This window comes from Numenius arquata, chromosome 9 (genome assembly GCF_964106895.1).
Source record: "Numenius arquata chromosome 9, bNumArq3.hap1.1, whole genome shotgun sequence".
Lineage (NCBI taxonomy): Eukaryota > Metazoa > Chordata > Aves > Charadriiformes > Scolopacidae > Numenius > Numenius arquata.
The window spans coordinates 17,407,854-17,419,826 of record NC_133584.1 but is presented as its reverse complement, the minus strand read 5'-3'; the positions used below and the strand labels follow the sequence as shown (position 1 = coordinate 17,419,826).

The window sequence follows — 11,973 nt, the reverse complement described above, 5'->3', positions numbered from 1 at the left end:
AACGTTCCCTTATTGCCCCTAAATGTGGTAGCAGTTTTTAAGCAGGAACAAACAGAAACGCTCTTAGTTAAGCAATAAGATGCAGGATCCTCAACCTGTATCAGTAGAATTTCGTTTTAACCCCAATTTGATTATAAGAATTAGTCAATTAGTTTTAACTCCTCATTTAATTAAAGCAGGAAAAGCAAAAGCAAAAAAAATACACAGAAAGTATTTCCCCTTGCACTTCTGTTTGGCCCCTCTTACAAAAAATTGCACGATGAAAAACCAAAGGATATTATGTAGGATAAGAGTCTGATGTTGTTGGATCTTTAAACCCAGAATACTAAGGAGAGTGAAAGCCACATAAGGAGAGCTCCCACCTCACCCGGGCAGTTCCAGAGGTCACTGGGACAAGGGTTCGGATCACAGGGAACGGAAGGCACGTGAAACAGAAAGCCAAGGAATGGCTGCTTTACCTCTCCTCCCAAAGGAACTGCTCATTAAAAAGTCACCAACTCTTTGACTTCTATATTCTCTTTGACTATAACTTGACAAGTTATAATCTCTTGACATACAGCTAATAGATGTACGTCAGAGAAAGGTATCAAGTACTTAACATCTGATTGAGACTATTTTTCTTCAAACTAATTTAATTGTTCTGTTAGTTTCAGTAAGTAATGATTATTTAGAACTCATGAAGAAAGCTCTGTAAATAAGACTCAACATGTGTAACCGGTATAAAAGGCTAAAAACATTCAAAAACTAAGAAGCCTCAAGTAAAATTGGGAAGATGCATCTAGACATCCTTCATCTTTTTACAGAATCAATACAAGTGGGGCCCATCTCATTGCAAGATGAAAAACAGCTTCAAAAAGAAAATGGAGTTGCGGGTTACTATTTTGTTTTACAAGCTCTTAATGTAACAAATACATACCCCTCTGATTGACTCCATTCCATGGAAGTGACCATAAGCCGATTTCTTCATGCAAATCTTAAACTCAGTTTAATATGTTAATAAAAAAACTTAGATGCACCTTGAAAAGGAACACCCATCTATATGTTGGAAAAAGGTAACGTGAACCAACTTGCACGGTTGCAGTCCATACGTAAATCTCAGTTATACAGCATGTATTTAAATTGCTCAATTTATGAGAGGCTTATGAAATACAAGTTTTATATTATTGTTCTATTTGCAATGTGATAAAACCCATGCAATAAAGGAGGCAACGGGTTTTCAGACACACATAGCTTGTCCATACATGACTTATCTGGCATTAGCTTATGTTACTTTGTCATAAATAATATCATTCCCACACAGGCACTCTTTGTCTATCCAAAACCTCTGTCATCTTCAGATAAAAATCTTATTGCCAACATTCATTCATTTACATGGGTAAAAATCCCATGTTCATTTTAGCACAGACCAGAAACATTCAATTTGAAGTGAAGATGTACTGACGCCCTCCCAACACCGACAACCAGCCCGTGTACCCTCTGCTACCACCCTTGTCTTCCTGTTGGAGTGAGAGCATGCGGGTACCGTTTCCACTGCTCCGGAGGCAGAGAATTCACACACCTGGGGTCACGTACCAATTGACGCAGCAGCCACGTCCCATACTTCTGCATCTTCTCTGCTGAAATCCTCAGCTGCTTTTGTCTCTGGAAAGCGTGCCTGGTCTTATCTTTTACTGGAATATCAAACCAAATGAAGGAGTGGAGGCACTCCAGGGACCTGGCCAATGCTGTAGCAAAGGAAAGGAGTTGTTATGAAGCAAAGCCATCCAAACAGCAGAACATCAGGGACAAGATCATCCATCACTGGTAGTGACGGCAAAATCCGCACCTTTATATAGAATATTTGTAAGCACTGTCACCACGCTCAGCGTGTTCCAGCCAGTGACAAGTACACTTCAGACAATGCCAAGCAAGAAGGGTTTGCCCCAGTTATCCAGGTTAAAATAGACCTTGAGAGATGGGGGTGCTACAGATCCAGCAGACCTAATAACTAGAAAGAAAACATATTGACATTTTCTAGGACCAGATTATTAATTAAAATTTCAAAATTATTAATTAAATTACATTTGGAATAGGCAACTTATTTTTTCTTTTAAATAAAAGTATTCTCAGGTGCATTTCTGTTACGCGACTGATACGTAGGAGCCTCTTCACTCACCCTAGGCTTCCAGTAAGACTCAAACTTGCCACTGGTGGTTCTAAACGGATTCCAGCTACTGAAATCTAGGAAATCAAGACCCAAAACTCAGAATGCATGTTTTTTTTTTTAACTTCCCTTCCTTAGCTATATTTTGTCAAGATATATCTACCGTTCTACTGCTTCATCAAATGCTTTTTACTCACTTCCTTAGCTCTACCATTTTAAGAAGTTCTAAGATTGTGAAAGCATTGACTTCAGTGTCCTTAGTCAGTTTCTGTTTAAAGAAGAGGAAGCCCACTAATTTCTACTGCTGGTGCAGCCCACATACATCATTCATTAAGCCTTGCCTGAAAACTTAACAGATGGCCCAAAATAAAAGTGATGACCTTTTGGCAAATTTTGCTGCAATAATTTACCATATGACCATTCTCAGCAGTTCCTCCTGTACTCCTGCCAGAATTTACCATTCTCCTTGAAGTCAACAGACAGAACCACAGACAATTACATCAGTTAATCTAGCATTTTAGCTTCGTGTGTGATTTGAATTTTAGGCAGCAATGGGATGTTTCCTAAGCAGTTCCATTCTTGCTAAATCATCCCGCCCTCACACTGTGAACTGTTGTACCAACACAGCTGTTCTTGTGGCTCCACGGTGAACTATCAGGCTGAAAAATAACATGGGGGAAGGAGTTTCAATCAGATTAATTCCTTGATATGGTTCATAATGTGGTGATACAGTTTGGCACGATCCAGTGGGAACAAGTAACAAGAGGCCGGATAAGCCAGCATTTTCACTAGAGAATTGCACATCAGAACCGTGCCCAAATAGGTGAGGTTTTGCACTGTGCCTGAAGCACATCAGTCCTGCCCTTCTGCCAGCCCTGTAACAGAAGTAACCTTTGACAGAGAATGAGGACAATCAAATTTTAAGCCAAGAATTTATCTACCAAAGCAAGTGAAGTGGAAACTGCTGTACTTATTCTGTTAATGTTTCATTATTTGCCTATGCTTTTAACCCATCCTAAGTAATAACTACATTAAGAGATGTGCAATGTGTATATATAAGATAATGTCCATCATCCTCTGGATGCCTCTTAAGGAATTATGATGTCAGCAAAAAGTGACAGAACTATGAACAGCTTTGTGAAAATAAGAGGTTTGAGTCCCGTATCTGTATATATACACGTTTGTGTCTGCATACGTGTGGTGAATGGTCATTTGTACCTAGAAAATCAAGGGGTAAACAGCTCTTTAAAAGAAAATTGATTTCAAAGCCTGGAAATTTACAGGAAAAAATCTTAAAAATAAAGAGAGGAAAATGGTCATCAATGAAGCTTAAATAGAAAAACAAGAGAATGGATACACTACAGACTAAAGGGATGAAAAAGCACTTAAGAACTATTGTTTCAGTAAGACCTAGCCACTTTAAAAAAAAAAAAAAAAAAAGGAAGAATTAAAAAAGCAAGAGGAAGGAAAAGAAAAAAATTTGAAAGAGAGGTATCTAGAAGGATGAACCATCTCTATATAGGCTCAGTAAACTTAGAGGTTCCAGCAGCATATACTGTTCTCCATTTACCTCACTGCGTTAAGTTTCAATGACTGACAAAGCATTTCAGCTGTTTCAAAGTAATATGTACCACAAGAAACACCAGGAGCCAACAGCAAATGTCACGTTCTACCCCAAATTAGTGCTAAATCTAAAACATGCATAGGTTACTCTGAAATAGATCACCAACCTGTAACCCTCAACATGCTAAAAGTTGCCAACTTGGAATTTTATTGCTATTGGTACTGGCACAGAAATGACATTTTGGCTTTTGATTGCCAGCCTTTGTCTTTCTTGCCATTACACAAAATACAGGACAGAGGGCGATTATCAACTTTGATAAAGCAATGCTGATGCAGCAACGCTTACCGAGCAAGTTTTACCAGAAAAAGTAGTTTTAATGAAAAATACTTTCTCTGTCCTTTCAAATAACAGGAACCAGGTTTATTGTTTGCACTTGATGGCATTGCGTCTCCTTCTGTTCTCTTTGATTGGTATTGCCTTTCAAAGCAGAAATGAAACAGTAAATTTGTAAATTACAGAAAAAGAGTAAACACCCTCTTAAAAATCGGCAGCAATAAGGAACTGTTGATGGAACCACAGATTCCTTGCTTAGTAAAACAGCAGCTACTTACCTCATGATATCCGATTCTTCAAAATACATATCAGTTACAGTCTCAATATTCATGGGTCCTCATGCACCTGAATTTGGATTCTTTTGGCCAAGAGTGTGTATTCAGACTGCCCTTATGCCCTTGGTGTCACTGTGTCCCCTTTCCAGAGACAGAAAGAGAAGAACATAACTGTCTCTCAGTAGTAAGGAAGGCTGATTATGGAATACATATGGAGATCACACATCAAATAAAAAGAATAAAAAAATCCCTTACTGTAAACAACCATTCCTTCTTTGAGATTCCTCACTCTCAGGGGTCATCTATATAGTAGTTCAGGTGAACTAAATTGAACAAAAGCCACTTAATTTTTGAATGGGAGTGTCCATGCAAAATTTATTATGCACAAACTGATACATTTTGAAAACTTACCCCTTAACTTAATTTCTTTTAATTTTCTTTAGTCCTATATATTGAGATGGGAAAAGTAAGGCAGCAGAACTTGCCATGCAGGACAACTGCAGTACTTAAGAATCCATCGACTTAATGATTTGAAGACAGCTTAAGCAATGCAAGATTCTATCTTGGTATCTTCATGTTGAGTAATATGACCTGAATGTATATACCAACCGGACTGTTGTTCTATACAGGATATCGTTACACAAAGTTGCAGCAGCTTGTCACGCTAAGAGTGTTCTCCATTCTTTATACTAGTTGCTTTAAACAAGCTAATTCACACCATACATAACCCATGAGAAGGGAAATAACCTCTCTACATGAAAAGCTGGTGACACAGATTGCAAAAGACAGACCCTAATAAAGTTCATAACTCACAACCAAAGATACTAAGAACTAACTGGCATGACTACAGCGTTCATTATGCTTTAAAAGGGAATGACAAGTAGAGTTTGAACATCATCTTAGAGATAACTGGTCAAAGAGAACAAAACTGCACGCATGGTATATATACACAAAGGCGAAGAAGTTTATTTACCCGCTCTAAAATAAGGGAAAAAACTTGTAACATTAAGTTGGTAATTTTTAATTTAAAAATTCTGCTGTTATTGGGGAGATGAGGAAATCTAATTATGAAGCGTAACTTGCCATTTGAAGAAATTCAAACACATTACGCTAGTTTTAGTGCAGATTGTCATTATGCTTCATTCAGAAGCCTTGTTACAAATGAGGTAACTATACTGTGCCAAAAATCTCAGCACAGTGTTTTCCTCCAGGTACAGAAAAAGGCTTCGCATTAGAGCATCAAATCTTTCCAGGTACCTATTTTTCTCCTGTTTTTCAGCCACCAGTTCTTTTCACACCTTGTTAAGAACCACTAGGACTGAACTTGCTGGGAAGTAATCTTGCTGCCTTTTCTATAGCTTTTTTAACATTATTTTTAAAATTTAACAGGTGACAGAAGCCAAAGAACTTTTGGAAGATGAGTATCTAGTTACATGCATTTAATTGCAAAGTGACCAAGTCTTTTTAACAAGCTTCCTATCTTTAAGTGAGTAGTAGCTGAAAGCCATCAAGAAACAGCTCAGAGGTGGGCGGTTGCCGCTTCTGAGAATCACAGAAATTGGGCTTCAAGAGATTTAATTTGCATCTTAAAATTTTGGTTTGAAGCATACAGAAGTTCCCATATAGTATTTGAAAATAAAACAGTGAAAATAAGTAATGTTTCTTGTTCCAATATTTAATCCAAGCAGACACAGACACAATTTATAAAATTATTCTATTGCATTAAAGTTTTATATAGCATTTAACTTTTACGAATGTTTTTCCTTCAGTGTATCATATATTCATATTTTAAAATATCTTTGCACAGTCCTTTGTGCAACTACATGCTAAAAATCTGCAAATGCACACTTAACACTAAACAGCACAAAAAATACATTCTGTATCCATTCATATGCAAATTTAAAACATTTCACTTGGCAGATAAACAATGAAAAGTTATTTTTAAAAAAATCAGAAACTACAAAAATGCGCACATAAAAGTCTTCCCTTTTGGATTTTTAGTAAAATACTGCTCTGTATAAGATCTAATGAAAAACTCCAGTGCTTACAAAATACTTTATATCTATGAGAAAAACAAATGCTTAAATTTATATCTGTATGAATTAAACATAATCACCTTGTTAAAATATAAAAACTGAAATCACAGGGGACATGGCATAGGTCAATGCAGATGTTACATCTACCAGGACATGTAAAACTGTAATTAACTGGGCACCAGGCAGTCAGTATCATAGAATATATGTAAACTAAAAAACAGGGACTAATACAATATGCAGCAGTTACAGAATTAAGTGTTTAACCAGCTATATATACTAAATATAGCAATTCTACTTGAAGAGGGAGAGGAAGTCGTAGTCTGAAGAAGGTTATTAATAATACAAATTGTTGTGTTTACTGATGTTAAGAACAGTGTTCTTCCTAACTGTTTCTAAAAAAACCTACATGAATTGGCTATCCAGATATGTCAAAATTCAGTAATTTTAAGAAAATTCAGAATTCCAACAGAAACTACAATATGTTTATCACCATCAACTGCTTAGTCTTTTATGATGACACCTATGGTAAAGTTTAACGGAGACAAGATTAGGTGATATGAGAATCTAACAGCCTCATCTCCATCACGGGAATTTCTAAACAGATCTTTTCTCTGATGATCAGATTAATTCATATAGTATACGGGGGACTAACATCTGTGTCTCTAACTAAATCTCACATAAACACTTCTAAAATATTGGCGTGTCAGCATCGTGTCAGTCTCGCATTGCTAATGGCAATAAATCATCAAAACATACAACTTTCTCTTCACGCAATATGGCCTCAAACTCTCTTGAGACTAGATGGCTATAAATAGAACAACAAAATCAACGTATTTTAAGACTTTATATAGACTATTCTACAAGGTTCGTGGTAAAACAAAATGAAATTTCTTAACCTTGTTTTTACCTCTGTGATCCTTTTTATAGGGCTTGCTGCTATTCTACAAATACTCCTGAGGCAACAACTGTTTCACAGAAATCAATATAAAAAAATGCAATAAATGGAGGCAAAGAACAAGGTAGGGGAACTGAAAGGAAGTCTACAGACTTGCAGATCCAACAGAGTCGACAAAATGAATCACTAAAGCACGCTTTATTTCTAAGCTTCCTGGGCCTTAGAGAAAAAGTATTTTTCCTGGAACAGATTAGAATAAAGAAGAAAAATGAAGTTTAATCGTCAGTAAACAGCACCAACCAGGCTTCAAATTTTCTCTTAGACTGAATGTTTCTTATTAATGTCAATAAGAACAGAACACGTGGGTTAAAAATAATAGTCCAGGGACCTTTGAGCCTTCTTTTTTTCCTATATGAACTAAGAATGGAGTTACTACTTTGACAACATAGCTCCCTTCAAAAATACAAGTAAACTTTTTGTCTGAAGTGGAATCTAATTAAACATTACTTTGACAGCCATTCTATGCAAACAGACATCTTTAAACTCTGCCCATTTTTATAATTTAGAAAAAAAAAAAAATCAGGATATCACTAGCGTTTTAGGGGGATATGCAGATCTGCAGTAGATATCTGTGTTATTTTATCATCAGAAAACAACAAAGTTGATAATGCTGCTAGATTAAAAAAATTAAACATACTTTACCAAAGAGGTCTCTACTTCTCAGATATATTTTTTATTCAATACATCCAATAAATTGGTCTCCTGGAAGAGATTCTGCATCAGCAATCACTTTTTGCCACTCTAATACTAGAGATATAAAAAATACCTACATTTTGAAAGTTGTAAAGTTGTTGCCCTGTGGTATAAAACCTAACAGTTCAGAGTTACAGCAAATTTGGCAGTTCCACTGTAGTTAGGTTTTAGTCACACTGATTCAACTCGGAATGACCTTGAGAGCCAATATGAAAGCTGCATTTAAATAATTTTTCCTTTCTGTCTTATTACGCTATTTAAAAATAAGCTAGAATACAAAATGTCGTACTAAGCAATCTTTGATGCCCAACTTATTACCGCACCATATCCCTCCCAAAAAACAAAGCACAGCAATCCTGAATTAAGGTTGCCACTGTTATTGCTGCTTACCCGGTATAGTCTGTAAGCCACTGTTCAGAAACCTAGGCACAATGGATGGCATGGTAACCTTAACTCAGCATTTCCTGGCTTTTGCTAATTTAAGTCAAAATAATTAAGTTTTAACATAATTTTTATAGTTTTTGTAACAACCTGAAAATCATGGCAAATAAAATTTATTTCATTCTATATTATACTTAAAGTGGCTGGTCTTTTTAATAGAGCTTTCTGATTTTTTTAAATGATAGAACATAACAGTGGGGGAAGAGTTAAAGATAAAATACACCTAGCTACCATATTTATTCTGAAGATTTTGGTGCGCCAAAATTGACAGCCAGCTTTCTTGGCTTTCGCTTGCTGGAAGTGTTTGGTGTTGATTTGTTATGAGGAGCGCTTGGAGTAGCCACATTGTCTTGAAAGGAAACAGTGGACTGAGCAGCTTGAGGAGATTTTAAAGGAGCTGAAGAACTATCTTGCTGAATGTGGTCAGAAGACACTGGCTGTTCATTCTTTAGTGGTGCAGCTTGAGGGGAACTCTGAAACTCCTTGAGCTCAAAGTTTTTCTTGCTAGCAGCCCTTTTTTTAGTTACCTTTAAATTAAATAAATATTATTTAACAAAATGCATTCTCCAAAAAACTGCAAATATTCCACTTTCAGAAAACATGCATACGATTTTTTACAATAGTTTTCTAATACTAAATAGTGCTTCACAGTGGGGGTGTTGTTGCATTCATCATGTAGGCACATTTTTTACAAAAATAGAATATTAAGACAAACCTGCCAATCTTACCTGCAGAGGTATAAACTGGTTGTGAGAACCAACTGGTATAGTTCCTGCAAGAGACACGTTTCCTGGATAGGAGCCAGGATAATAATGTTTAGGCACCGGAGTTCCCCAGGACACTGGACCAAACATGTGAGATGATGGAGGCATTATATTAGCTGTGAAAATAATTAACTTTTAGCTCTCCTTCCTCAAAAAAAGGATACAAACGCCCCAAGACCTCAGAAGTACCCCCAACTACATTTGTCTGCATAGTGTTTCTCTTTCCAATAAAGCCTCATATTCTTCATATTTACTTGAAAATAGGTAAGTATTTATTTATTATCAAAAAAGTCCCAAACAAACAGTTCTGCTTTTACAGAACTATCCCTAGATGACTGCACAGTTAGGAGCACTAAGTCACAGCATCTGCATTTCAGAGCACGCATAAAACTTCGGATCTTCACATCCTCAGCTGAGTCAACTGTATGAGTAGAAGGCTGCTAGTGCAGGCCATCCTTTTGAAACAAGTCAACAATATAGAAACACTGGGGAAAAGAGATGTAGCAGCTGCTGTGTGGGTTATCAGGATGCTAGAACGCTGCTGACTCGTTAATCACTAGCTGTGAATGTGAGCTTTAGTAAAATACAAAATTAGACAGGAACCAGAAACAGAGCCAGTTTTCAGCAATTTTAGGGGGGTTACTACCATGCTAATGTTTGGCAGTGTACAACAGGATTCTGAGGCAGTACTTCAGTAAAACTTGGTTATAAACAAATAAAAAGACTAATGCATGGATAACCATTAAGTATACAGGGGGGGAAAAAGAAAATCCATGTAGAAAAATCAAGAAAGAGATTTCTTAAGAATTCTGAACTGGGACTATCAGCTTTGAACTAATTACTATTGTTTTGAAGGAAAAAAAATCACAAAAAACCAACTAAGATTGAATGGACAAATACAATCTTAAGGAAAAGAAATAACTGGGACATATGTGATTCTTTGTATTGAATTAACTTGCATATTGATGAGAAGAGGTTAATGAACTGTTTTCAAAGCAGTTCAAACAGCTACATACACGAAGACCAAAAATGGAGCTTTCTGGATGACAATTCATTTCCATATAAAGAACCATTACAATTGCAGGATATCATGACGATATTTGAAACGTGTACTAGCCCAGTACTTACCAGGGGGTTGTGCAAATACTGGAGGAATAGACCCAGGTGGTACAGGAACGCCTAGAGGTTGATAATTTGGAAACACTGGTGGAGGTGGAGGCAAAGGGAAGTTCACTCCTATAGAACTCTATGAAGAAGGACACAGAGGATTATAAACAAATGCAATGCAAGAGAGACAAAGATTTTGAAAGATTTTTAGCATCCTCACCAAACGCTGTAAAGCAAAAAGTGCAGCTTTCTCCTTTGCTTCAGCTTCAGAATGACACTGCGGTCCGTGAACCAACAAACCATTTGATAATTTTATGTGACAAACTGTCATGGTCTAGAAAAATGAGATAAGATTTTTGAAGGCATTTGTATTGCAGACAAACTGTGAGATAGAAACAAAGGATTGGTTTATTTGTTTTGAAAAAAGGCAAGAAAAGGAGCTAAGGTTGATTTTCAGATGTATTTCAGTGCTCAGTCCAAATGTTTAACATAGGACAGTTGAAACAAGATTTAGAACTTTAACTTTTGCAGAAAAAGCCTTTTACCTGTGGTGTTTTTAGGAAAGAGAAATCCGGTTGTGACATTCCAACAAGAGAACAAATACGATAAAGTTCAGAAACAGTAGACAGTGGAGGCTGTGGACAAGGGAAAGGGTGCCCTCCAGTTTCCAGTGCTGATGTGTTCTGAGGGGCTCCAGTGCTATGAGGCTTGTTCATATATGGAGCTGACAAAAGAAAAAAAAAAAAAAGCTGTATCACAAGCATATCCCACACTGAAAGGATAACTTTGTTATTAGCAGAAGAAAACCCATAATTTTTTTTCTGGTCTTTTCTGATTAACAAAAACCAGAAGACTTTATATAAAGAGATTTCTAGATCTGAATAAATAATTAGAAGTGAAAAAGATGGACATTTTATTACTAATCAGTAATTACTATCAGAAATTCAGTACTATACTGTTAGCTATGTTCTAACATGTCACTACAAGATGAAGCTCTGAACTATGAGCTGATGTCTAAACATACCCATTTTTTTTGTTTGTCTATATTGCAAGGCAGGTCCATGGCAATCCTGTCTACTAGGGGGAGCAGGAACATCATTAATTTGGGATTTCACTTCATTCTTTGTTTCCGGGTCAGAGCCATCGATCTTCAAAATCTCTTTAAGCATCTGTGTTCCTTTCTTTAAAAATAAAACAAACCATTCAGGGACATGAAGGCATTCAGGCAACACTACTTTCCTGAAAATCGTAATCAGTAACAAAAACTGAATTTCTGTTTTCCTATGAATTACATTTTATCAGAGCACAGATAACAGCATCTTAGCATAAACAAATGTGTTTCTTAATTTTCTTTGAGAAAAGCTAATTAAAAGCTCATCAATATGTTTAAAAAGGCAGTATGAGGTTTCACGGAGTTTCTTTAAATAGAAGCATTGATGCTAAGATAGCAGATGCTAAACTGCAACGTAATGATTCCACCAGTATACAGACCATAGCAAATGATTGTGGTGACAGATGTTCTTCATTTGTAGCTCTTGCTTCCTTGGGATAAGTCTGCACTTCATTTTCTTTGGAAATTTTCAAAGAAGCTAGAAGGCTTTCAAGTTCATTGTCCTTCTTAAAATAAATAATAAAAAAAGGTGCTTTAACTTAGTATATCAC

The 11,973-nt window shown here is 36.3% G+C and overlaps 1 protein-coding gene across 1 annotated transcript in view; it reads right to left on the bottom strand.

The window, feature by feature from the left end:
* Nucleotides 1–8,676: 8,676 nt before the first annotated feature.
* XRN1 (5'-3' exoribonuclease 1) overlaps nt 8,677–11,973 on the bottom strand; it is a 33,973-nt gene continuing 30,676 nt past the window's right edge. Inside the window, exons 35-41 of the mRNA XM_074154159.1 lie at nt 11,803–11,928; nt 11,336–11,492; nt 10,857–11,035; nt 10,532–10,645; nt 10,333–10,450; nt 9,169–9,320; nt 8,677–8,967 (exon numbers count right to left, since the gene is read on the bottom strand). Coding sequence (XP_074010260.1) covers nt 8,677–8,967; nt 9,169–9,320; nt 10,333–10,450; nt 10,532–10,645; nt 10,857–11,035; nt 11,336–11,492; nt 11,803–11,928 — 1,137 coding nt within the window. The remainder of the gene's footprint in view (nt 8,968–9,168; nt 9,321–10,332; nt 10,451–10,531; nt 10,646–10,856; nt 11,036–11,335; nt 11,493–11,802; nt 11,929–11,973) is intronic.